At 39.6% G+C, this 25,765-nt stretch overlaps 1 protein-coding gene across 6 annotated transcripts in view; it reads left to right on the top strand.

Annotated features, from left to right (window-relative positions):
- SLC44A3 (solute carrier family 44 member 3) overlaps nt 1-25,765 on the top strand; it is a 92,275-nt gene that overhangs the window by 54,411 nt on the left and 12,099 nt on the right. For all 6 annotated transcript variants that reach the window (XM_046944748.1, XM_040705037.2, XM_004936581.5 and 3 more), the window contains 10 exons: nt 1,694-1,836; nt 2,432-2,568; nt 3,926-4,019; nt 5,550-5,719; nt 6,299-6,388; nt 6,994-7,118; nt 8,635-8,821; nt 16,317-16,482; nt 22,196-22,352; nt 24,662-24,745. In XM_046944748.1, coding sequence (XP_046800704.1) covers nt 1,694-1,836; nt 2,432-2,568; nt 3,926-4,019; nt 5,550-5,719; nt 6,299-6,388; nt 6,994-7,118; nt 8,635-8,821; nt 16,317-16,482; nt 22,196-22,352; nt 24,662-24,745 — 1,353 coding nt within the window. The remainder of the gene's footprint in view (nt 1-1,693; nt 1,837-2,431; nt 2,569-3,925; nt 4,020-5,549; nt 5,720-6,298; nt 6,389-6,993; nt 7,119-8,634; nt 8,822-16,316; nt 16,483-22,195; nt 22,353-24,661; nt 24,746-25,765) is intronic.

Raw genomic sequence — 25,765 nt, 5'->3', positions numbered from 1 at the left:
AGTTTTTAAAGATTATATGAAAAAGGTGACCCTGACTTGTTCCCACAGTGGAAAAGAAATGAAACCATGTGGGTGGTTCTGTGCAAGTGCACATGGAGATTGACACGCCTCCCAGCAGTCACTCAGCCATCTCTTACTTGGCAGTATTTATGGTTGCTATCCAGCTTTCTGCACTTAAAAATAATGCATGCACACAGTATTGCCGTACTGATGGTATGGACGTGTAACTTCCCTCTTTAGAAGGATTGTCAGATTTTTTTTTTTTTTTTGAAAGTCTATTTCATGTTGAGTTACAGCGTTGACTTCTTTTTTTTCCTTTGAAAACTGTTTGATTTTCAACATTTTTTCTATGTAAATAAATAGGATCTGAAAATAATTTGTTATTATAACAAGCATCCCATACACAAGTAGTATGTCAGCTTTAACGATGGCATCTCTGTAAAGATCACTGTGTTAAGACAGTGTCAACATGCAGGCATTATTATAAATAGCATTATTTAAATAATTATGCTGTAAACACAAGCACAGATGAGAATACGTTGAGGACCAAGGAAGTACGTACTTGCTCATGTATGAGACTCGGTTTTTGCCTAGATCCTATCTTTAGACACAAGTTAAAAGTAGAATAACAAAGGCACAGGCCTTAATTAGTAAAGCTGTTGTGCTGGATCTGATATGTAAAACCTCGCTCCAGAACAGCTAATATTCAACTGCTCTGTGCAGGGTGGTGGTGGTTAATGTGGGCTGAGAAGACTTGCAGCTGCCAGCGATTTGCATGTAGCCACTGAGCCAAGAGCTTTGTCCTTGGTGTATGCGAAATGCGGTTTGCTCTCCATGGGACAGAGGAGATGATTAAATCACCAAGTTCTCCAATGGACAGCGTGCTATAAATAAGCTGTGGGGAAAAGTGCTCAAGACTTTACCAGCTTCACAGAAGAATTACTGCTTCTTGGCTTTAAAAGGGCGTTTTGGCCCTGCTTACTTGGGCAGAGTTTATGCTGCATTCCTAGGCAGAGTGTCTCACGCTGACCAAGTGCGGCTGCAGCTCAGCCAGGAGGGATGCTGCCTCTTAGGTTTACTGGGAGCTCACCTTTGGTGCTGGGGCTTTGGTCGAACAGCAGAGCATTTAAAAGCTCAGTGCAGTAACACCCAAGTCCACAGTGTGGCTCTCTTGAGGTTTTTCAAATACAGTCAAGAATACATATTCCTGAAATTTCAGCTAATCTGCATTTTAACTATACTTGTTTTTAAAGTGTACCTTTGGTTAAATTCAATATTTCAGCAGCTCAGTATTTCAGCAGATGTGTTGCACAAAATTGAGAAGCAGTGGCTGCATAGGAAAAGTTGTAACCTGAGTGACCTTGCCCAGTGACACACAGAAACTTTGGCAGAGGTGGGGTTTAATACCTTACTGCTGCTTTCCAAGTGTTTTAATCTGATCCTGTCTTTCTTCTTCTGTGATATTCTGCTAAATTAATTGGGGTGCTTTCTGCAAGACAAGAGGGAAGTCTGAGGAGACAATAGGGCTGAACTTGACCTCATGACTTGCTCTGGCCTTGTGCAGAGGAGTGAATTTTAGATTTAATGGTTTGCTTTCACAAGACAAAAATAGGCAAGTTGGAAGGAATATTTATTCATTGGGAAGGAAAAGCTGTCATAGCATGATTTCACATGAAAAAACCTGTTTTTATAGATGTTTGTAACTGGCTATGCTGTGACGGCTGGTGCTGCGGAAAGACTTGTGCTTGGATATGACAGCTTTGGGAACATATGTGGCAGGAAGAATGTTCCTGTAAAAGGGGTGCCCCTTTCTGGAAGGGACATGACTAATAAAAAGTAAGTACCTCAGGTAATGTCTAAATAAAGGTACTGTTCTTGAACTGCACCTCACTTCATGAATATACGTAATCTAGTTGTCCGTCGCATGCATACGTGCGTACATACTTAACTAAAAGGCAAATAAAACAGTGTGGGAATGGTGCCAAATGGTGAGCAACGTGAAAATCTGAGGTGGAATTTTAAAATGTATGACATCGTTATGTTCTGTGATGATTTCTTCTTAAGCAGGATCCTAGGGCTTCTGCCAAACCGGCAGTTATTGGGCAATGTGGACAAATCTTCATATTTATGGAAGTTTAATGTTGAGGCTACCAGTCATTCTGGAGGATTCCGTGCAAGACAACTAGTGCTTGTAGAGGGGCACCCACCTTCTTAGCTTTTCATCCCATCAAAGAAATGAAGTGTGAAAATATGGCATGTTCTCAAATTGCTTCTTAACTTTTGGCTTCAAAATCCAGTTGTTTCACTGTATGTGGAAAAAGTTTCATTTGCTTTGCAGCACTTTAAAAAGATAGAAAGAAGGCTCAGAATTTAAACCCATGAAAACCAGGAGGCTTGTTTCTTGAAACGAGGATCTTTCTGTCTTTTTTAGGTATGTGTTCTTTCTGAATTCGTGCAGCCCGGAAATGCAGAGCCCCAAAATCAGTTCAGTTTCCTTGTGCGTGTCTAGTTGTCCACAAGAGCAGCTCAACTCCTTGGAAGACCTCCAGAGTTTTGCAAGGAACAATGGTGTGCTACAGAGAATATGAGTATCTAATGTATCTGTAGAACAGTTGAGAAACTTTCACTTTATTATTCTTATGTTTGCTACACTAGGGAGTCATTTCTGACCGTCAGTTTCCTGAACAGTCCATAGCAACAGAAAATAAACCCTCATCTCTGCTTTCTTTCAAAGCTGTTGTTTCTAGAAATGGTGCAGCTCTCTTATGCAGATTGAAAAATTGTTGATTCATTCCTGGACAAGTCTGAGGTTATCCAGCGGAAAGCTGGCTGCTGACAATGGCAGTGGGTGAGCAGAGCTCATGTGCTATTTGAGAAACTCGTCTAACCGGTTCTTTTAAATTTGATTAAAGCTGTGGTAGAATTATTAATTCCAGAGATGTACGGGCAGTGTTATCCCTTTTGACATCAGAGCCCAAAGTTTACTATTCTGCATAGGACTTTTTTCAATTCTGCTGTTGAGAATGAGAACGATGTCAGGAGCTGCTGTTGTGCAGAGGAGGCAGCTCCAGTTTGTTCATTTCCAACAGATAAATGGAGTAACCTGTTGGCTAGCCCTTATTCCACAGTATACGTGTAAACTGCAGTCCGTACAGGTAGCAGTGGCTCTTTTTACTGGACGGCAGAATTCTATCCTTTTTTTTTTTTTTTTTTTTTTTTTTAATGTTTTGACAAGAGTTTCTATTTAAACTGACCATATTTGTTTTAATTTCATTTTAGAATATTTTGCCATTTAGTTATGTACAGAAAGCTGTAAACTCCTGTGATATATAAGTAGTTTCAGTGTAACTTCAGTGTAACTGAATAAAATGGCGTGAAATTCCATCCATGTGCTAAAATTGCTTGTGTGTTTATGTCAAGGGAGAGGGCAGCATTGCGTTTTGAATGGCTTGAATGCATACAGCATTTCTTTCCTAGCAGCGTTATGTAATGGAGCAGAGTATTCTTAGCAGAGTACCTGGCACTGTTCAGCCCAGAGAGTAGGAAATGTTAAGCTTCTGGATAGATAGATATTGTGTTCTAAATTATGAGGGCCCTATTCTGCTGTGGCATGTGTCAGTTTAGGTTTTTGTGTAGTCTTAAGGAATAGGAGTTCAGAGCTGAAGTATTGCACCATGGAACAAACAATGTGCTCACCCTCCATGAAGATCAGTGAGTGGTAGTTACAGTTAAGTCTAGAAGACAGAAGACCCCATAGAAGTTGCTATAGATTTACCTGGTAACTAATTTTAGTTTATGTTCCTACTGGAATATCAGTGATGAATGTGGTCTGCTAAGGGATCAAAGCAGAAGTGTAAGCAAAACTTAGTGTGTTTTTCTCCAGAACTGTAACTAATATATATTTTCCATCTCTTTTATTTCTTAGGTTCTTGTCTTTGTGTTTACAACCTGAGCATTTCCAGTTACACACTAAATCCAAAGGCAGCTGAGCTGTGTCCCACACTGCCCGTTCCACCAAGGTAAGAAGTGCTGGATGCTTTACAACACCCTGATGTCCTCATAGCTTATTAAGGATTCTTAGTTCCTCACATTCTGTACATGACGCCATGTAAAATCAGAATGGTTGTGCACTGTTTATTTTTGTACCTGTATCCTTACGGGTTTCTTGTGTGTGCCTCAGAACACACCCATGTCCTGTCCTGGAGAATGAGCAAGGACTGCATTCTCTCTGTTCCTCCACCCTTTAGAGGTGTTTTCTCTCCAAATCAGGGACAGAGCACTCCACATGAGAAGTGACTTATTTTCTGCACAGATTTTTGCTCTCTCCCTTAGTGCTAAGAAAAGTAGCTGTGCTCTCAGGCCTTGATTATTATCCTGAACTCAGAAATTACTTGTCAGAGTTATTTCACAGCCAGCTGACTTGAAGCACAGGTCTGTGGATAGCAGGGTCTAGCATTTTCCAGCATGTTAAGTATGGATATATTGACTTAGTTGTATTTTTATTTATTATGAGTTAGTGAGTCAAAATCCTTAAAACCATGATTTAAAATTCTACTTTTATGAAGTTAGAATAAAGAATTGGAATCTCCATGTTTGCAGAGCTAAGTCGTCTACTGCTCTGATGAGAACATAGAGGGTGAAACACCAGGAAGGAGCATGGGACACGTGCAGCCATTACCATCACAGTGGATCAAAGAAAGACATGCAAATTGATGAAAAATATGGCATATTTGTCTTTTTAGGTCTTTTCTTATTTGGCAGGGAACTCAGCATGTTCATGTTGCATGGTAATATTTCATCGTAGAAGCAAAGCTAGTCAGAGCAGTTTTAATGTGTTGATGAATAAACCTCTCCACTTAGGTATGAATATGTCTTTGTTGCAGTGCAGCCTTGCCAGAGTGGAACAATGAATATATTCAGTAAGCTAGCTGGAAAAAAAACAAATAGATTTATATGTAGATATGTGATGGTGTTACATGTACCTTACAAACATTGTTTTGGAGAGGGTTTTAGAATACTTAAATATCCTCAAAATGATGTGAAATGTTCACAGTTTAGCATTACTTACAATGAAGTTTACAGCCGTGCTTGTGTGGGTTTAGACTTTATGTAAAGACATGGGAGCAGAATGGGTGAAGCCAGGCTAGAAACAGAATAGGAACTACGTGCTGATGGTGAGTGAGACAGTAATCCACTTTTTTCCCCACGTTGGCCTTGAATGGATGTTCTCACCCAGCAGTGCAGGCATGGTGCCGCCAGGAGTTTATTTTGCAGATGAGGTATGATGCCACTGCCTGAGCATTTGTAAGGGACCGCTCCCATCCCAGCGCCCTGCCCTGCTGGGTCAGACTCCATGTGTACGGTGGAGGCAGGGAGGGGGACTGGTGGGCTGCAGATAGTGACTGTCAGCTGCTGCTGCACTGTGCTGGGGGTGCTGGTGGAGTGCTGTAGAGGGCTCAGAAGGAGCAGAGGGATAAATCTCTGTGGGTTTGAAATTGTTTGTCCAGTAATGGAATCATTTTTCTCTCTCTTTGTTTTTAACCTTCCAGTAAATCTTTTCCATTATTTAATCGGTGTGTTCCACAACATCCTGAATGCTATTCCAAATATGCATCTGTCTTAATAAGTATGGTTAATGAAATGGATGTTTTTCACCGAATTCTGAGTGGAATATTGGCAGGAAGAGATACTGTGATAGGACTGAGTGTTCTTGCACTAGGTAAGGTTACAAATAAAAAAAATGAGGTTGTGAATAATAAGTGAATAGTAATATTCAGTTGAAATGTGAAGTTCAAAATACTTTTGTTAACTTCATATTTTTAATTTAATGATCTTCTTCAGATTTTTCTAGACAGATTTATTCTCAAGAAAGAATTGTTTTTGTTGTTGTTGTTGTTGTTGTTGTTTTTGTTATGAGTGCAGTAATAGACTAAAATACAGTGCTAGGAAATACCTGAGGGTGATACGTCTCTTTACAGGGGACTGAGAAGCTGTTGATAAAAGGAATAATGCCATTAGCATTAATGTCTTGATTTTTAACTTAAAACTTTCATAAATACTGTTGAAAAGATAATGATTCCCAAAGTAAGACATTTCAGTTATAAACTCATTATTAGGTTTGAGGTATCTGTTTTAAACGTTATAAAAGGTCACCAGCTTCAGAACACATTGCTGCTTTTCATATTCCTCTTTAGAAGTAAAAGCCTGAATTCTAATAGAATGCTAACTGTAAAGTAAGTAAGGGTTAAGTTAAATGGGTAGTAACACTCATAATAAACTTACTTTGTGTATTTTTCAGCTTTCTCTTTTATAGTGGTTTTGACCTTCAGATTCATTCGGACACTTCTGGTCCATACTTTGATTGCACTGGTTGTGTTTGGGTTGTTATGTAAGTATGTTTACCTTTTAGCATTCACGAAACGGGGTCATCTCACTGAACTGATGGAGAGGCAGCTGAACAAACAGCTGTCCCTTTCTTGGAGGCTGTCCTTAGTAACCACAGCTATTTCCAAGCAGAGTCCTGCCTGCCTTGGGGTGCCAGCATCTGGCTGTGCCATTCCAGCTGCCGAGTGTTGGAATGATTGTCAGTTTTAATTCTTTATAGATGTCTGGAAATGACATTTCTTTTGGCTGATGAATGCAGTTATGGAAATACTGCTGTTTCACAAGAAAGTGTAGTGAAGTTTTACATTGCCTGCTTCGGAGAGGGAGAACTGTGGGAACGTGTCCAGTTAAAGCTTGCCATTTTGTAACAGCTTCGTATTTCCTCAACAAAATTACATGGCTGAGTTTTAGAATAGCTGCAAGTAAACCAAATCATCTGCTGGGCTTGTACTTCAGTCTAACAGACCACGATGTGACTTTTCTCTGTGATCACTGACGCTATACCTTTCCTACATGACAGCTCTTGAGCGGAGCTGGGGATGGTCAGAGGGACTTTGGGGTGGCAGCCTGGGGAGCACTGCCAGCCTTCATGCTGCTTGTTTGCTGCAGTTGTCTCGGGTGTCCTCTGGTGGCTCTACTACGACTACAGGAACGATCCCAGCACTGAATTGGAAACAGAAAAGGAGAATGTAAAATTTCTATTTGGATATGCCATCTTCTCTACAGCAGTTACAGTAAGTAGCATTTTACAGCAAGCAGTGATGGGGCTGTGACTTGAAAGCTTGAACTGCAGTGGTTTTGCAACAGTAGGACTAATCCCTTATTTCTTTCAGATTTGAAAAAGAGAATCTGTGACTGCTTATAGTCATTTAAATAGTTTTGTATCTTCATTATGTATCTCATTTGTCAGCTCTGGGCTCTACCACACTTCAACTCTATATAAACAGTATTGTCATCAGTTTTGTAGAAATGCAGTTATGTTCCATCCCAGTTGCCCTGTGCATCAGCTAGCTGGAGAATCGTGGGTGAGCAGAGAGGCACTGGCTGCTTGTGAGCACAACCCGTGCATTCAGCCCATCCTGTCAATTGTAGAGAGGAGTGGTTTTGTTAGACAATGGAAGGGGCAGGCACAGAACAGGCAGCAGTGCCTCGGCCTCACACTACAGGGTGAGATTCTGCTTTTCTCTCGTTATCCTTGTTTTCCAACAGAAAACCTGGCTCTGTCTTGTGACTTTTAAAGAGAGTTTCTCATTGTGATTCTCTGTTAAAGGAGTCATTGCTCAATATGAGTGTACAATCTGCAGTTCATGAAACATTTGTAAAAATGATGGCATCTCTGTTTTCTTAAAACAGAATAGGATCCATGGGCTGGAATTCACTGGATATGAACAGTCTGACACTTTATGGTGAAAATAAAAATCTTATAGATCAGATTTTTTTCATATCCTCTGTAAGTTATGCACAATAACCTTTTAACTGTTGATAATAAAAGAGTAGGAGGGGTTTCATTTTGGTTGTAGGAGTGGAGGAACATCCACTGCTGCAGGCTGCTCTTTGCAGAGCAGGCAAGAAAAGCGGTGGCGAAGCAAACAGCTGCCACCTGATGCATTTGTTGTTTTATAAATTCCAGCTCTTTTTTTGTTGTTGTTTTAAATGCTGTTCATAGCTGCCAAATACCAAAAAAATTGTGAGGTTGTGAGTTTTTTGCATCGTGGTGGTGGTGGTTGGTTGGTTGTTTGTCTTGGGGAAAAAAGATTATTTAAATAAGGTTTCATTTTATGTCTGCTTTGCCTCCATGTATACCCAGCCAATTTGGTTTGGCTTCTCCTACTGTTGTGAACAGCAGTAAGCTGACTGGAGTAAAAGGAAGCTTACATGTTCATGACATACAGGATAAATGAAAGCAGTGTGCTGTGTGTAGCATACCTCTGTGTTCATTGCTGTAAAGAAAAACAGGTTGTTTCTACTGCATGGATTACAGATTTATGAGTTCTGTTTTATTTTAAGGAAGCGGTAGTAACACTTATAGAATTAATTCTGTGAAATCAAAGATTTTAATTCACAGGCTCCTTCAGAATATTGGCAGTGTCTTAGGAAGCATTTCCAGTGCACAGTGTTTGTGAAAGATGCCTTGCTGTCATGTCTTTGTGAAATCTATATCCCCTGGACCTACGTTTCACAACTTTTCATACTTTTTTTTTTAGGGGAAAAAAAACCAAACAACTAATAATTATTTCTTTTATCTAACAGGTTGTTCTGCTTTCCCTTATACTTGTGCTAAGAAAAAGGCTTCAGTTCACTGTACAGCTCTTTCAGATTGTTGGTAAAATAATGGGCAGAATCCCTTTCCTCCTGTTCCAACCACTTTGGACCTTTCTGATTCTGATCATCTTCTGGGTATTTTGGGTTGCTGTGCTGCTTAGCTTAGGAACTGCAGGTAAGTGTACGCTTTGCTTCCTTCTTATGAATAATCTGTTTCCTAAGTTCACTTCTTAAGTATGAGACCCTCTGGTCTTAGTATGCAAAATGTGGGCTAGCCTTGTTATACAACTGTTACCCTTCCTGTCCCTCTTTCTCTTGCTGGAGTCATTGCTAAAGTTCTGTGAGTCACAGCGCTACAGAAGAGAGAACTGTCGCTCCTACATGTGGGCTTTAGTTGTTTTCTTTCTCAGTTATTTAGCTTATGATCAGATCATGATGGATATGTATGTGTGTTTGAGGTATATAAATGAAGAAAGCCACATTCTCGTTCTGTAACTGCACTGAATATTGTGTCCTCCCTCCTGTTCATCTCCTCTGACTATAAACACCGTTCAGTTGTCACAGAGGCAGTGCTCTATGAGCAGTACTTTACTGACAACTGCTGTAATTATTTAGACTGGTGCAATGGTATCTGGATCGATCTAGACACTCTTGAGATTGTAGAGGAGGTGCTCTGAAGAGAAAGTCAATTGTTCTATGAAGGATCTGTAGGAAGAGCAGATTATGAGCATAATAGAACTGACAGACATACTGCTATCAGATCTGTCACTGATTGAACCATGGGTAACTTGGTCACTGTCCCTTGGCCAAGCATCGCTGTGAGGGAGGGGGGAGGTTGTCCTTTGGAACGCCATCTGAAGGAAGAAAGCTAGGCTGGTTGTGTGCAACTCTGCGTAAAACTCTTCATGCAGATGTCAGATTTGTCCGTAGGAAGGATTGTGTTTTGGGTGTTAGTTTTGTTTTGTTTTCATTTTGAATTTCTGTAGCCACTGCTAAGAGTCAGTTTTGTCCTCTGGATTTGAGTTTGTGCAGAACCGATGCAGGTAGAGACAGCTGTTTGTCATAAAAGCTTTACTTATTCTTGACTTTGTTTTCTTCTGCATCTTTGTGGCACTCTGTGTGTGGAGAAGCAAATGCAGCTAAACTGTTCCGACACTTAAGTCTGATAATTTTGTCTTGTGATTCTACCACTCCTTGAGCCTGTGGCCCAGACCAGAAAAGCCTCCAGCTTTTCTGTAGTTGAAGCCCTTTTGCAAAATTGGCAATATTCCTGTCACTGTGGGACAGAGACCTCACTCCTGTCCCATGACACCTTCCATCTCACCCACTTCACTTGCAGACAGGGGCATCATCTCTCTGCACTGTGCATCAGCCACCTGCTGCTTAGGCTAGACCAGAATTCATTTCCCTCCAATTTTCATTGGTGAGCTATGCAGGTAAAACAGAATGAATTAAAACAAGCGGATATATAATAATATATATAATATAATTAACAAGTACTATTAGAGAAAATACTACATGCTAGACTTGAAGCTGAGATGACACCTTTTCCGCAAGAATATTCACTGATACACTAAATAAGCACATATAAGGATGTGAAGCTTGCCTTTGTTGAATATAAATTTAGACTATACCAGCTGAATCTGTCATATTGAAAAGCTTTTGGAAATGCAGCAATCATGAAAAGAATAGAAATGTTTTAGCTCGTGACAGAAACAGCTCGGCGATAAGTGCTGGATGGGGAGCGAGTCAGATCCTTCCTCGGATGTTTTTACAGATTTGCAGAAAAGCAGTAAGTTGCAGATTCTGTGTGTGTTCACAGGGAAATAAACCCCAGTGAAAACTGCCTTTCGGAAGCTTTTTATGATTTTTCCATGTTGTGCCATTTTCCGTTATTGGGTGTATTCTTTGTACAAGACATTTCCACTCAACTCTTTTTTTTTTTTTTTTTTTTTTTTTTTCCTGCTGTCTTGGGGAGTAGGATTCAAAGTTTGGGACCAGCTGCAACACGCAGAGTACAACGGACCTCTCCTGGCTCAGAGGTGTTTTACTTTTTGTTCTTTCCCAAGCACAGCAGGGATGCTGATGTTTCCAGAGAGTGATACACATAAGGTGGTACAGAAGGCAGCATCATAATGTTGCTGCATTGTAGAGTGGTGGTGATTTCTTGCAGATTCAGCATAAAAGAGAAGGTCATTTCCAGGCACTTAATTATCAGTGTATTTCTCACATGGGGAGTCTTGCAAAACAGATGTTTTGAATGAGATCTTTCACCAGGAAGTCCTTAGTGGAGGTGTTGATTCTTTAAGAGCTTTCTGTTAACAGATAAGGTGTTAATATTTAGAAGGAAATGTGCATTTGATGAATAACCCATACCAGTTCTAAGTTACAGCCTAAGCATGAATGTGGGTAGAAAAATGCAACTTCACATGTTCAACTGATTTTTCTGATTAAAACTTGATGCCATTCATTTTAATATTTGTTTGTAATTAAGCTTTTTATTTTGCTTTCTGTGTGAAATGGTGGCTGTTGTTACCCAACAGGTGTAAACTGAGTTCTTGGCAAAGTCAGAGGGCTGAGATCTCTGTATAAATGGCGTGTAAGTGCCCTGCAGCAGCCCTGGTGCCCGCTAGGTGCCGATAAAGTCGTGTGGGAAACGTTTGTTCTCAGTCTCCTCAGTTGTTTACAGCAGCTCTGATTAGAGAGTAACTCTTGAAGGGAGCTTACAGACAACAAAGGCAATTTTAGCCATTTAATGATCTGGGGGAAAGATGAAGGATTGTTTTGTCTGGCCCACAGATTGAGGGGTTTTGAAGAAGGTAGATGACAGAAATATGACAGACAGTTGTTCTGTCCCACACTCTGCCCAATAAACCGCAGCTTAGATTTTGTTTGTAGCTCAAGATGAGGATAAACGAACATATATAGTGCTGTTTGGTTAACAACATGGTGTTGGCTGAGCAGCTTTGTATTTTATGCTGGTTTTCTCTGATCACCCTGTAGATGGAAGACATTTCCTTTGTTGTTTGGGTTTTTTTTTGGGTTTTTTTTTTGTTTTTTTTTTGAGTTTTGTGGGCTTTTTACATCAGTTGAGAGTACTTCTCTGAAGTTCTCCCAAGATCTGCTTTCTTGGAACAATTGTTTTTTCTGTTGACAAATAGCTGCTTAGCAGGCATTCACTTTGTAAAATAGAGCTGTTTGTGTCTTTTTTTTTTTTTGACACTTTGACTTCTCATTAATGTATTTTTCTGAGACTGTTTGAAATGCAGATATATTAAGGAAGCTGAGAAACTGAAATGTTTATGAAGACGCCAGTCTTTAGTCTAATACAAAGAGATAGGCAAATGAATTCTGCTTGCTGCTGTGATACACCTGTTCTTAACATTTTCCTTGAACCTTCGCTAGTTATGTAATATTTAAAGCATCTCTGCATCTTACAGCTCTGGAGCACCTGATCCTTGCTTCAGCTGTGGTGCACCTGATCTTTATGCCACCACACAGGCACTTATTTACATCTTCTCCAACAGTTAGTGGAACTGTGAGCAGAGACAGCCTTCTTGGGAACTATAATAGACGTTTCTTAGAAGGGTACTTATGCACATGACTAACTTGAAACACGTGGATAAGCCTATTAAAATCAGTGGGACTACTTATGCATTTTAAGGTAGGCACCTGCTTAAGTACTTCAGTAATTCAGAATCTGTAAGAGAAGCAGAGAGCAAGTGAATTCCAGAGCTGGAAATCTAGGAGAAATGCCAGCCTTCATGAGACTGGAAACAGTGCAAACAGTGGCACCAGTTAGAACCATTATCTGGGTAGGAATGGAATTCAGCTGTGCTTTAGAAAAGCTGATAGATCTTAGGGTTATTGAGTCTTACTGTTTGTGAATTTGTGGGGTGTTTCATTGCGGATCTGAAGTGGCTGTCTGGCACAGCAATACATGTCTTTCAGCTTCCTGGTGTGCATGAGCTGTGGAGTCCACAAGGCATAAATACTGTGCGCATAATGTAGGATGAGAAGACAGCATAAGGTTTTCCTGTTGTGAAGGTGCATGCTATAGGCAGTTGAGCAATAGAACTGTTGTATCGAGTTTTTCAGTAGCTAAACCAACAATGAAGACTTATTTCCTGCGAGATCCTTGACTTCCCAATTACAGTTGGCTAGATTAGATATAAATAACACTACATGGGAAGAGACTAAATAAAATAATACAATAAGTTCTGGAGGACATATGAAGATGCAGTGTATGCTGCCAGAACCTTTCTTCGCTTAGCAGTGGGAAGTTTGTGTTGTATTTTCGTGTTAACAGGAACTGATAAACAAGCTCTCAGTATTTTCTAGGCAGTGGTTCTTTATTTCTGATAAGGAAACTGCTAAACTGGACTTCCCAGGAATTCTCATCCCTGGAAGCAGCCTGCTGCTCCAAGCAACAGCAAAAACTTGCAGCAGCTGTTGCCACGTAAGAGCATCTAACACAGTTCTTAAAGGACCAGAGTGCAGCTGGTGGTGCTGTGCATGCGCTGACTTTGTCGTGGCATTGCTGTGCTGACTAACATGGTGGCACAGCACTGGGCTGCTGAGTCAGGAGGAAAAACTGTTCTGAATGCTGCTGCAAACACTTACGGCTGTTTGCGTTGTTCACAGCACTGCTTTGAAGTATTTGCAGCAGATCAGCACTTGTACTGATCAGAGGTTTCAGATTTGGTGATTCATCTGGAGGGTACTCAGTTCTTTAGGCTCTTTACTGAGTTCTTAGCATCACCACTGAGACTGCATAGTACACCAGAAAGATTGGTTTTTGGAATGCTTTGCTATGATTGTTTTCCTCTTATTGGAGGAAAAATATTCTGTTGACAAATTAAAACTGTCTTTCATGGCTGAGAAAGTTTATCTTGCACGAACAGTTAGATCTCAGTGATGATAGATCTCAGATCAGCAGTGATGAAGAAAAGGATGCTTTTGTCAACAGGGTATCTGTGTTGTCTTTTAAAGTTTATCTGTGCTACTAGGAGTGACATATGACAAATGACATTGTATTTTACTGTATGTTACGATAGCACTGTAAGTCTGTTGCCAGCATTGTTATGTACTGGGCCACATTGGGCCCAGCAGAAGGGGTATCAGTCAGACAGATGTTTACACTGATAAATTCTGTGAGGTTACACAACTAGTTTACCTTAGCTAAACAGCATAGTGATAGTGGTGAATTCATAGGTGGATGTGCCTGATTTCGTGCAGCACAGTACAGTGCTGTACGTGCTCTCATGGGTCAGGCTGGTCAGACAGGGCCAAACCATTGCTGCTCATACTGCAGTTGCTTATTTTAGAAGGCTGTTAAAAAACAAAAGGAAGTAGTTTACAGTACAGGTTATTGTCAGTCCTCATGACAAAGCTAGAGAAGCAAAACCTGAGATGTGCCTCCTTGGTAAAAGAGATTCTCACATGGATTGCATGGTAGAAAACATGGTTAATCCTGTTACCAAATGGCATAATGTCTCTGCACAGAAATGAAAAGGTGGGAGACCTTCCTGTGCAGTGCTGACATAGCGTTTGCCCAAGTTCCTAAGGAAGGACTATAGGCTGTGGTTAATGAGCATGCTGGGGGCAGGCTCTGGCTGTGTGTGCTGCAGGAAAATGGCAGTCTAGAATCCCTGGAGGAAGAAATGGAGATGAAAGCCCCCTTGAGTTCAGAACAAGGAATGATATAACACACAGCTTATTTTAATGTACTGAAGTAGATGAATCTATCCCCAAAAATTTGTCTAAAAAGGAAAAACAACTTTTGAATCCAAACTTAAAAATGAGGAGGCAAGGGATGGAGAGTAATGGCTGGAAGTGTGTGATAGGAGATCTTAGATAACAGAATTGGCTTCTTCACAGCAATTATCTTGCATTTCAGAGTCTTAAAATACATTTTAATGTAATGGAAGCAGCAGTATTTCTGTGAATGACCAACTTTACATCACTGTGAAGGGTTTACTAAGCAAGTTAAAACTGGTAACCATTCAGAAAATAAAGCAAATAAAAAATGTCTGTTTGCACTTCAGCAAAGGTTGCCTTGATCGCCACATCTGGTACAGTACCTACCAGCTCCTCCTGAGGGCCCGCTATCGCATGTTGGTGGATGCAAGTCTTGATTTCCAGACTGCTGAGAATAAGATTGGCGTAGCTCTGGGAAGAGTGCTTAGTTTCTAGGTTATAAATCCAGTCATAGATTTATTATTTTTTTATTTTTGTGCTGCAATAGCAAGTATTTCTTCTCAGAGAATCTGGAATAAATGAGTTTCTTTTGCTAGCGTTGTAGAAGCTAGATAATTCAATCTTTTTTTTTTTTTTTTTTTTTAAGCTGACCGTATAATAACAATTATACACCCAGATTGCGTTTTTTGACCCTTCTAAAGCTCTTGAAGATAATTTTGCAAAGCTACTATGGGGTGGATTCATATTTTAGTAATTCACAGGCAAATGGACTTAGCTTCTGAAGGCTTGTAAAGCTTGTCTAAACCTGCTGGTGAAAACCAAACCTTTATTGTTTCTAATTCTAGCTATTATTGAATATGCACTCTTTTATTGTACAAAAATAAGGTGGAATTAAGAGTACCACTTTGTAGGTAGATTGATGTCTGTGGTATTCTTGAACTTGAAGATGGTGCCCTTCAGTACTGATGTTAGAATGCTGTTCCAGCAGTAAAAGACAATTCTGTCTCCCTTTCTTCAATTTGTACAGTTAGAATAAGAAACTGCTCACCTCCAGAGCTCATTTTATTCTGCAATCTTGAAGGGTAATGGATTAAAGGCCTGGTAAACTTAAAACAAATAAACAAGCCCCAAAACCGGGTGGTGGGCCTAGTGACCTTTCACTAGGAATGAATGTTCCAATGCCATTATCCTGACTGAACTTCAAAGTGAAGTGACATACATTGGATTGCATAGAGAAAGGTCTGATCATTCAGTTGTTCGAGCTATGCCTACCTTTTGTGAAAAGCCATCTTTTCAGTATGGAATGAATTCTGTGTTATTAATTGAGGTAGAAACAGTTTTATTTAGCTTGAATAAATGCATTTGTCGGTGCATCAATAAATGCAAATGCTCAATATAGTAGTAGCATTGGAGTACTTACTACCATACAGATGCTTTCTTTATGTGCTTGTATTTTGCACAAAGACTAAAAAGTATAGTGACTGGAAGAAGTTGACCTAGTTCTAATTAGTAATAGTGATTTGCAATTGTAGTTAAAATTGTGATTTTGTTTTTTTTAAATGATATGTTATGCACTCTTAATATTTTTATGCACTTTTGCTTCTTACAGAGAAAATCTGAAGTATTTCATAACTGACTGTGAGTTTATTTCAAATCTGAATGAAGAAAATTAAGTTTTAATTTGCATCTGAAGCAAATCTGCTCAAATCTTGAGCAGCGTTTTCTCAGAAATCTTTACTGATCTGTAGCTGTCCTCTCCGCTCTACTGGCAGCTCTGCTTTGAGCCTAATTTAATTCCAAGCTTTTTGTAAAATTTCAATTAAAATTTTGGTTCTCTGGTTTTATCAGAGAGAATAGAAATAAGAAACACTTATAATTTCATTGAAGAAAAATTAAGAAAAAGGGTAGACTTCATTTTTTGTTTGTATCTAGTGATCTATATTAATATGATGGCATAATCTCAATCCCAGGTACTGCACAGACTACTTCAGAAGGACAAGTGGAATATAGAGCTTTTTCTGGAATTTGCTACATGGCATGGTATCATTTCATTGGCCTTATTTGGACTAGTGAATTCATTCTTGCCTGCCAGCAAATGACAGTTGCTGGAGCAGTGGTTACTTGTTACTTCAACAGGTAAGTGCTGAATTGCCCCCTTGGGGTTTTGGGAATTTACCAGCATTTGCTTTCAGCCTCTTTCCAGGCAAGGTAGTCTCAAATAGGTTGCAATTTATACCAGTATCTTGGGTATAATTAGTATACTATAAAATAGTATTGATTATTGCAAGATTTTATAGCGTGTATGCTATTAGCGTAACTCACCTCTGCCTCTAAAGTTATTGGACCAAACTAAGCCTTGATACAAGCCACGAGAAAACTGCTGTCTGAGGAAACTGCCATTCATAGGGCACAAGGCTGCATTTGACCTCTTTCCAGGAGACTGCATCATCTGCAAATGCAGAAGTAATACATAACTCTGCAGCCTTCTAATGTGTTCTTAGACTGTTTGACTTCTTCCTAAGTGTTTGTCCCTGTTCTGGATTTTCATTTGTTCTGACTGCATAAATGCCTGCTCTGCTATGTTTTTTTTTTATTCAGTGCAGGTATTTCCAGATTACTGTAAATGCTTTTATAGCACTGTTATGAACTTAGAGATGTGTAAACAAACTTCCTTACATTTTATACTGCCTTGGAAGGTAAAGGTAGTGGTAATAAGGGGAAATCCCCACTTACTGGGATTTATGCCTGCTTTTACACTTGTGATACTCTAAAATGAAATTAGCGTAGTTTCATGCACTGGTGCAGTGCTACCCAGTGCTACCCTGCTGTTGGGGGGGGAGACTTAAATCTCACAATACGTTGCTGGGCCTTTTTTGCAGAAGAGTCATATCTGGAAAACATTTTTCTTTGTAACTAATTTATGAGCTTTCTCATCCTCATTGCTCCATTCTTTACTCCCGGCAATGAGATTTTCTGGTCTGTGAAAAGCTCTGACATTACAAGGGGTTTCTTTGTTTTGTGCTAGAGGAAAAATGGTGATAATCTGGGTTTGTTGGAAAACCTCCTGCTGAAAGGTTTACCGGTGATCTCCTCTGCACAGCAGGGACAGCAGCACAGGTTCTTGCTTGCAGGAGTGCTCCAGCCACACCAGCCAAGCTGGAAGATGTAATAACAGCCAGTGGCCCTGTTTTAAGTGATATTTTGTCATCCTATTCAGTAATACAAGGGAAAGCAGTGTTTAATACATGGACCAGGAGTGCTTCTGTGCAGCGATTCTCAGCACAGACAACAGCCAGGCCACTGAACTGGGGCTAGTAAGAGGGCAGGCCAAACCTAAAATGCTCTTTTTCAAAAGGCTGGGGTCTGCTGAGTGACACTATTATTTTACATGCTATGAAAGGACCAGGAAAGGGAGGAATTCACGTTTCACATGTCATCTCCTTTTTCCTGTTGAAGCTCTGAACACCAGTAACCAGCATGTCTGTGGTTCTGTGGGTAGCTGGCTGCTCTTTTCTTCTAAGCAAATTTATGTTCCTCAGGCTTTAGCAGTTGATTCAGCTTTGGCAGCTGAATGCTGAGGCAGTAAGCTTTTGCTTAAATTGTTCGCTTGAGAAAGCAGGGGAGAAAAGTATTGCTGCCTCTTAACTGGATTGTGTGCTGCAGTGCACGTTTGTATGATACACTGTCCAAATCCCCAGGGTAAAGACACTGTCCATATCTTCTTCATGCAGAGCAGGGAAGCAGCTGTAGGAGTTGTTTTGATGACTTCTGCTGCTCTGCCAGGGTCTTTTGCTTTCCAGCTATTTCCTACTCTTGCAGGAACTGACTGTGGAGTACACCCAATTGTACTGAAAACATTTTAGTACAGCTACTTTGGAGCCCTCCTCTTGTTTGCCAGGTAACATGTACTGAGTTGAGAGACTTGTGCTTGGAAAAGGAAATGCAGCTTTTCTGTGGTACTGATCCCTCTTCCTGGTCTGTAGGCTGTCAGCACAGATCTGCAGAGACACAGAGCAGGGGGAGAATGGTGAGAGGATGGTAAACTACGAGAGCAATCGCAGCATTGAGGGCAGAGGTTATCTCAAGCTGTTCCAGCAATTCTGAGCTTGTCCACTATGTGTTTTTAGTGTATTCCCTGGGGCAGCATCATAAAGGCATGTCACAAGAGTTTGTTGATGATACCTCACAGTGAGGCTTTCTTCTTGGGTTGTGAGTGCTCTGAGGAAATGGCATGGCCTTTCCTTGTGGAAATCTCCTCCTGCAGTGCGCGCAGCAGTGTGCCGCGCAGCCAGCAGTTGCAGCAGAGCTGCAGGCAGGGAGAGCAGGTTTGTTGCTTTAGTTTTACAAGTAATGTATGTTTGACATGCAGTACCGCTGCCAAAAATGGATTTTGCCTCCTTTTGTTTTAGTTGAAGCATGAATTTGTGAAAGAATTTATTATTTTGATAAAATAAAGAAGATTTATTTACTTAGTGGTTACTTTTTATGACTTGGGCTGAATCTAAAAAAAATTATTGTTAGTATTGCTGTCTTATATGAGGGTTTATTTTCACCGTGGTGTGCTTAGAGGTTATGCATGTGTTCACCTTTTTGATGAGGTTTTTCCTCAGGATTAATGTAAGGTGGTATGGTAACTTGACTCATGTCACAGTGATCGCTGTCCTGTCCATGTTTGAACTTATTTGATAACTAATGCATGGATGTCACTGTGCAGCGTTGACACTAAGAGAGTAAGTCTTTGCAGGACTGGGGTTTTAAAACTGGCTCTTAGATGGTCAGTTCTACAGACTTCCAGTAGATTCAGTAAAGAGGTGAAATACATCTCCCAGCAATCCAGCTTTATGGATTTGCACCGAAGTCATTGAGATGTTGAGAACTAGGACTGAATTTTTAGAAGATTCCTCTCTCCTTTTCAAATATCTGCAGTATTTATGAGCATCCTTTGCCCTACTGACATAATGGACCCAACTCATGTGAAAGGGCTCTTGGCATGCATGTGGTCAGATCTGTTCCTGGTAAAAGGGGAATTGTAGGTACAGACTGTGAGTTCAGTGTTAACTTAGCGATGTCTCTTCTATTACAGATCTTGTAATTTATTGTATTTGTTTAAAACTGAAATTCATATTTACTTGAAGAACATGTGAGTCATTCCTTAAAGCTTTTGAAGTATTTTACACTAAATCTCTTTTTAAGCAGCCTTTGGAAAAAGATGAGACAGGATTGAAGAAAACCATACGTACAGCTTTGAAAAGGATAGGCTTTAAAAAAAAAAAAAAGTCATGTTTCTTTCAAATATCAAAGTCTTCTGGGTGTATCTAGATTGCCTTTTTTCTTCACACACACAAACAGTGGATGTAAAATGAAAGCTGAGATGCCTGTGTGAACATTGGATTGAAGAAAGTTAGTGTTAAAAGACACCAAATATCACAGAGCTCGTAAGAAAATAAAGACAATTGGCAGCACTGAAGAAATAATATAAAGATGGTATAGTATTGAGTACAGATTCACAGGATTTTGGAACAGTAGTGTTCTGTGTAAACCCCTTGGGATTTACATAAAATAGGAATACCAGAGAGGAAAATCGAGGTAATCAGTCTTGTAACCAGTTCTGTCAGGCATATTTCTGTTTTCTCCCAATACTTTGCATGCACTTGAAAACACCATGTCTGCGCTATGAAGTCTACGTGTGCAGAATTCACTGAGCAGTATAAACTGTGCACAGGAACTAATGAATGTCTGATTGCATGTTTGTGCTAAAGTCATTTCAGATTGCCGCCATATAATGTAAAAAACTGGGTGAAACTTCATCCTTTGAGGTTCCTGGTGTAGGTGGAAGACTGAGCCAGAGTCGAGCTTGATTAGAGTCACAGATATCACCTGTTGTTGCATTTAGCTACCACTTCCCTATGCTTCCTTTCCTGAGAATGGAAAATGCTCTTTCTCTGTTCTGTTTGGAAGCAAAGCAAGAAGCTTTGTCAGATGCTGTTCTTGTGAGAATTCCTTTGCTAGGAAAAGAAGGTGTGGAAGAGCTTCCAAATGTGTAGAAATTTATCAGAACTAAACTTCAAATTCTGAGATTCTGCTCGTTAATCAGACCTGCTAAAATACCAACACCTTTTTTCTCATTCTTAGTAGCAAGTAAATTATTAACATGTGAGTAAACTTTGTCCTTTTTGTATTTCTCAACCTTGGTTAGCTTTTAACTTGCAGAAATTTAATCTTTTATATTTTGAGATCTGACTGAGGCTGTTATAGGTAAGGCAGTGTAAAAGGGAAAAGGAAACACTGTTACTGTATGGATACAATAAGTCCTGTGTTTTGGGATGTGTGTGACTCCAACATGGAAACCTGATCACTTTTTTTAATGAAAAAAAGATATATATACGAAGTGGAGAATTCCAGTAGGTATCCCTCAAGCAGTTCCCCTAGTGGTGAGACCAAAAAGAAAAAAATGCAGCAACTGCTTTGCTGGAATTTCCTATGTGAAATAATGTGGTACATTCACATATTCAAATAGAGCTTTTCAGCTGTGAAGTCGTCAGTGTTCTGAATGAGCTGCAGTGATACCTTCAGGGCTCTTGCAGAACTGTGATACCTGTCTTCAAGGAGCATATGTGAAAATTTAATAAAGGTGTGTTTGTAGATTTTAGCTTCAGCCAGTCACCATCTCTTATCATTGGCTTCTCCTGCAAACTATTAATTCTTCAAAGTAGTAAGCTTTGAAGGAGTTGCTTATGAACACAGGATTTGTGCTGTCTGATTCTGCTGGTTCTGCTGCCTGAGGAAATGTTTCAGGGTTGGGCCTGTTGTGTACATTTGCCCTTCAGTAAGGTAGTTTATGACTATTAATCAGTGCTTTTCTCGAACCTTCTGACATATATTTTTAGCTATTTAGCTAGTGTTAATTGAATTGTGGGTGTTCTTTTTTTCTTACAGCATTTGAAGAGGAGTGGGAGAATGGTTTTAAGTTCATTTCCTGTTCTTCCTTTAAGTTCTTCAGAGCTGTGCCACACTGTTCTCTGTAAATGATTGACATAAAGCTGAACCTTGTACAGGAAGCAGGAAAATAAAGCTTGTATTTGGGATTCATAAGCTAATTGTATGAGGTTATTATTTTGTCTTTCCATTTCAAATATGAGAGACACATCATTTCCCAAAAATGATAGAGGTTAGATTGCAGTGGAATTACAACGTTTTTCTGCCAAATCATAATATTAAACATACAACGTGAAATTTCTTTCTTGCCTGTTCCATTTTAAAACAAAACCCATTCAGTGGAAAGAAAAAAAAAAAAAGACATCACTTATCTGAACAAAATTTAAAACTGAATTGAGTCAAATTGCAGCAGTGGAAGGAAACAGCAGATCTCAGTTTTGCATGAGAGACCGTGCCATATTTATTTTTCTGCTTTTAATTTTACCACTAAAGCAGAAATAGCAGATTCATTCCTTCAGACTAAAATCTTGCAGAAACAAAAGTCTAATAGAAGATTTTGGGGGATAACAGAAGTAACAGAAACTGGAGAGAGGTGTTGGAGGACATGTTCTCAGATCTTCGCTTCTGATATTTTCTGTACTAGGTTTTTCTAGATATTTTTCCATTACTGGTATGTCAGGATGTTCACTGCTGAAGAGTTAAAGTAATCCAATAAAAGTTTTAAACTTGGCTGCTTTCCTTTGGACTCGGGTTAAAGTTCACGTGAAGTCAGAAGGAAAACTGGAGTTGTTTTAAGTATGGAAGGGTGTACCAGCTTAGGTTTTTACTTTTCCAAATACTGAAATGATACCATGCGTATCTTCTTAAATAACAGTTTCCAAAACAATTTTGAATTGTTTATTTTTCTTTCCAGAAACAAAAATAGCCCACCACGTCATCCAGTCCTCTCCTCCATTTCAGTTCTTCTTTGTTATCATCTAGGAACTGTTGTAAAAGGCTCATTTTTAATCACCATACTGAGAATACCAAGGATTGTTCTCTTGTACCTTTATAATATCCTAAAGCAAAAGGTAAGTATATTTCTGTAACACATAGAAATAGTAGTTAAAAGGTGATGTTCAGGAAAAGAAATGTGAAGAATATACTTAAACTTTATATTTTACCTATTTTCTTCACGAAGAGAGCCTTTTTAAGTGCTTCCTTTTTTTCTCTCTCAACTCAGATATTTTTAGGAGGAGAAAATACCTGCATTAAAAAAAAAAGTATTTAGTTTTTGTATGTAGATGTTTTTATCACAGATAAATGGAAAATCCAGATTTGATAGAATAGTTAAAATTTTTCTATCTCATTTTTTTTTTTTTTAAGTAAAGGTAAGTAAGAATTGCAGTGTTTAGTTTAAAATACCTTTTATGGAAAAGATTTCATCTGCTTTGTGATGTGTTTGTAGAAGAAAATACGTGAAGCAAGAACTATTCTGAGGATTTATATAGGTTCCAAATTGCATCTTTTACAGCATGTAAAAACATATCTTGGTTGTTGTGATTGTTGCTTGAATTCCTGTCTTTCATGCATCTCTTGCCTTCTGCTCAAAACACACCAGTGCGGTTTGTTCTGGCGCTCTGGCAAAGAGAATGGGCTCTTACGGCTGCACAGCTCTGACATCAGAGGAAGATTTAGACAAAGATTTAAATATAGGTGTTAGGATTCATTGCTTTTCCTCTAGAATACGTCTTGGCCCTGAAGTATATTATGTATTGCTTTGACAGCAATATTTGCTGTCAAATATTTACATCGAGTTTTGTTTATAGATGGTAGGTGGGTTGAGTTGTGCTAGAAAGAAGACAGAATTGTTTGCATCCAGAGGAGGCAGCAGAAGCGTACTTATTGGGTATGAGTGTTAATAATCTGAATACACGTCGAAGAAATACTTTGCAAAGAAAGATTATTTTTATCAGTAACTGTGTGCTCTAAGCTCCTTTTGGCCCAACTGCCGAGAATCCAGCTAGGAAATGACATGACCAATAACTGTTCCTGAAGAGGCCAGCTCATGTCCCTGCTCCACAAAAGAATCCACCACAAACTAACATGGCAGGAGGGATGGTCTGTGGCCACTTTCCTTGGCAGCTCTCTGCGTAGAGGGCAGGAAAAGTAGTAGTAAAGGGTGGAGAACAGACGCTGCATTCTTCTAGAGCTTCCAGACTTTGTCACCTTTGCAAAAAAAGCTGTTTTCTGAGAAGTCAGGGGTCTGCAAGCTCTGCAGGTGAATTTACTGGTGTTTCCTACACAGCAGTCTTCAAGCCAAATAGCAAAAAAGTCCTTTGCTCTATTTCTAATAAACAGTACTTAGCAAGACTAATACAGCTGCTGTAAAATCATCTCTCTGGCAAAGCATAGCAGGATTAAAGTATCTGCAGCCACCATTTTAAAGGAATTATCCTATGAATATTTTCAAGAAGTCTGTGGGGAAAAGGTTGGGTGGTTCATGGTTTTATCACGGTAGCTGTGGGACATGAGGATTTCATACTGTAACTGGAAGATCTCTGCTTTCCAAAACAGAAGAACATTCTGGTCTCTGAAAAAATAAGGTTAAAAAGACTCAAATATCACTGAACTGAATTTCCTTTTGGTGAGAAAAACAGCCATTTAAAGCTGGAGTACTACCAGGGCTACCAAGATGTCTCTGTTGTCTCAGTTCTGAGCTCTTGATGGAGGTGTGGGGGATAGAGAAGACACTGAGCTTTTCTCCTCTATTCTTGGCATGATATTAATGTAGATCAATGGCCTGTTTTAGGAAATATAAGCCTTTTCCTCCTGTCCTGAATCGTAATGCATTCTCAGTTCAATATGCACACATAAATCCTGCCTACTTTTTTTCCATTTGTCCATTAGTGTGCCAGTCATTTCAGAGCTGTGAAGGTTTTTTGTTTTTTTTGTTTTTATAAATGGCAAAAAAAAAAAAAAAAAAGTTTAAAACAACCGAACGAGGAAAACAAACTGTCTCACTGATCACTGCCAAGTACTGTAAGGGTTACTGACTTGCCTGCCTGTTTTTTTTCTGTGCAGCTGTTAGCTCACCAAGCTGCTTACAGCACTTATTTTCTTTCCTGGAGAGGAATCTTCCATGCACAGGAAGGAAAAAAAAAAACAAAACCAACAAACCACCACCAACAAAAAAAAACCCCTAGACTCAGCTCATCAGTCATTAATACTGGAGGGTCTGAATTAAAAACAATTCCTGTAATCCAAAAGGAAGTATCTGCTGTGTAAGTGAATACTCTGTTGGAAGAGTCAGTCACCTGCAAAGCACGCCTTTCTGAAATGGCAGTTTTATTTGAGTCTAATTCTGCGGCCAGTAACCAGACGTTTCATTTTATTGCAGGAAAGTACATGTGCAAAGTGCCTGTTGAAGTGCTGTTTCTGCTGGTTGTGGTGCCAGGAAAGTTGCTTAAGATACGTTAACCAGGTACACTCTGTCATCTCTCTGTCACTCAGCCATCCTCACACCTGTTCTATGAACTGTGTGCATGCTGGCTTTGTTTAGCATGACGAAAGCAGCATGGGGTGCATGCAAGGCAAAGCTATCTGCTGGCCACCTAAACAAACCAACGAAGTCCTCAAGTGTTGGTAGAGGTTGTTTGTCAGCTCCCTGATGCCTTGTGGTATGCAAGGTTGCTGAGTGTGGCGTTTAGAAAACTTGTTAATACAGCTTGAGATGACCCCTCACAGGGCCACCTGCTCTATCTGAAGGTAAGAAGATTAACATCTTGTTGAGTTGTACCAGGGAGACTACTGAAATGTCCAGGTGGAAGGAAGCAACGAAGAAGTAAGAAACCCACCTGGAAGTGTTTCCTTAAACTGGATACAGAATTTTTTGCCTGAAAGTCCCTATTGAAAAAAATGGAACTCTTGGCTGATTTCTGTTATTGATATACCTGGGAATACAATCTAAGATGTAACAGGTGATATAATATTCTCTGTATTTGAAAGACATTTTTGTTTTGTTAGCAGTTGTTTCAGTAGGGATATTGGAAATAGATGATTTCTAAAGTGCAGCAGTTTTTCAGACACTTGATTCCTACTCTTTCCTCCCTGATCCTTTTCTGCAAGTGTATGTATACTTTTCCAATCTCTATATACATCATTGCAAATAGCCAGTTTTTATCAGTCCCCTTTTGTTATCTCTGGTGGCTGTGGTATTATTAATGTGACAAGGGATCAGATGTTCATGCTGATTCGTAACTCCCTATCTGCTGCTTTCTTTGCTCTCATTGCTGAGAACAGTAGTGCAGTAAACAAGACGATGCTGATAAAGGGTCTGACTCCTCATTATAAAGTAGGTGCATAAATAAAGCCCACTCTTGGACAGCCACGAAGGGAGCATTTTTCACTTAGTTCAACCTAGATTAAGTATTTGTGCAGTAAAATCTCTGCTTCCAGCTGATGAATTTTCCAGACTTAAATTTTTTAGGTAGATCTTATGATC

Source organism: Gallus gallus, chromosome 8, assembly GCF_016699485.2.
Source record: "Gallus gallus isolate bGalGal1 chromosome 8, bGalGal1.mat.broiler.GRCg7b, whole genome shotgun sequence".
Lineage (NCBI taxonomy): Eukaryota > Metazoa > Chordata > Aves > Galliformes > Phasianidae > Gallus > Gallus gallus.
This window is presented reverse-complemented; position numbering and strand designations above follow the sequence as displayed.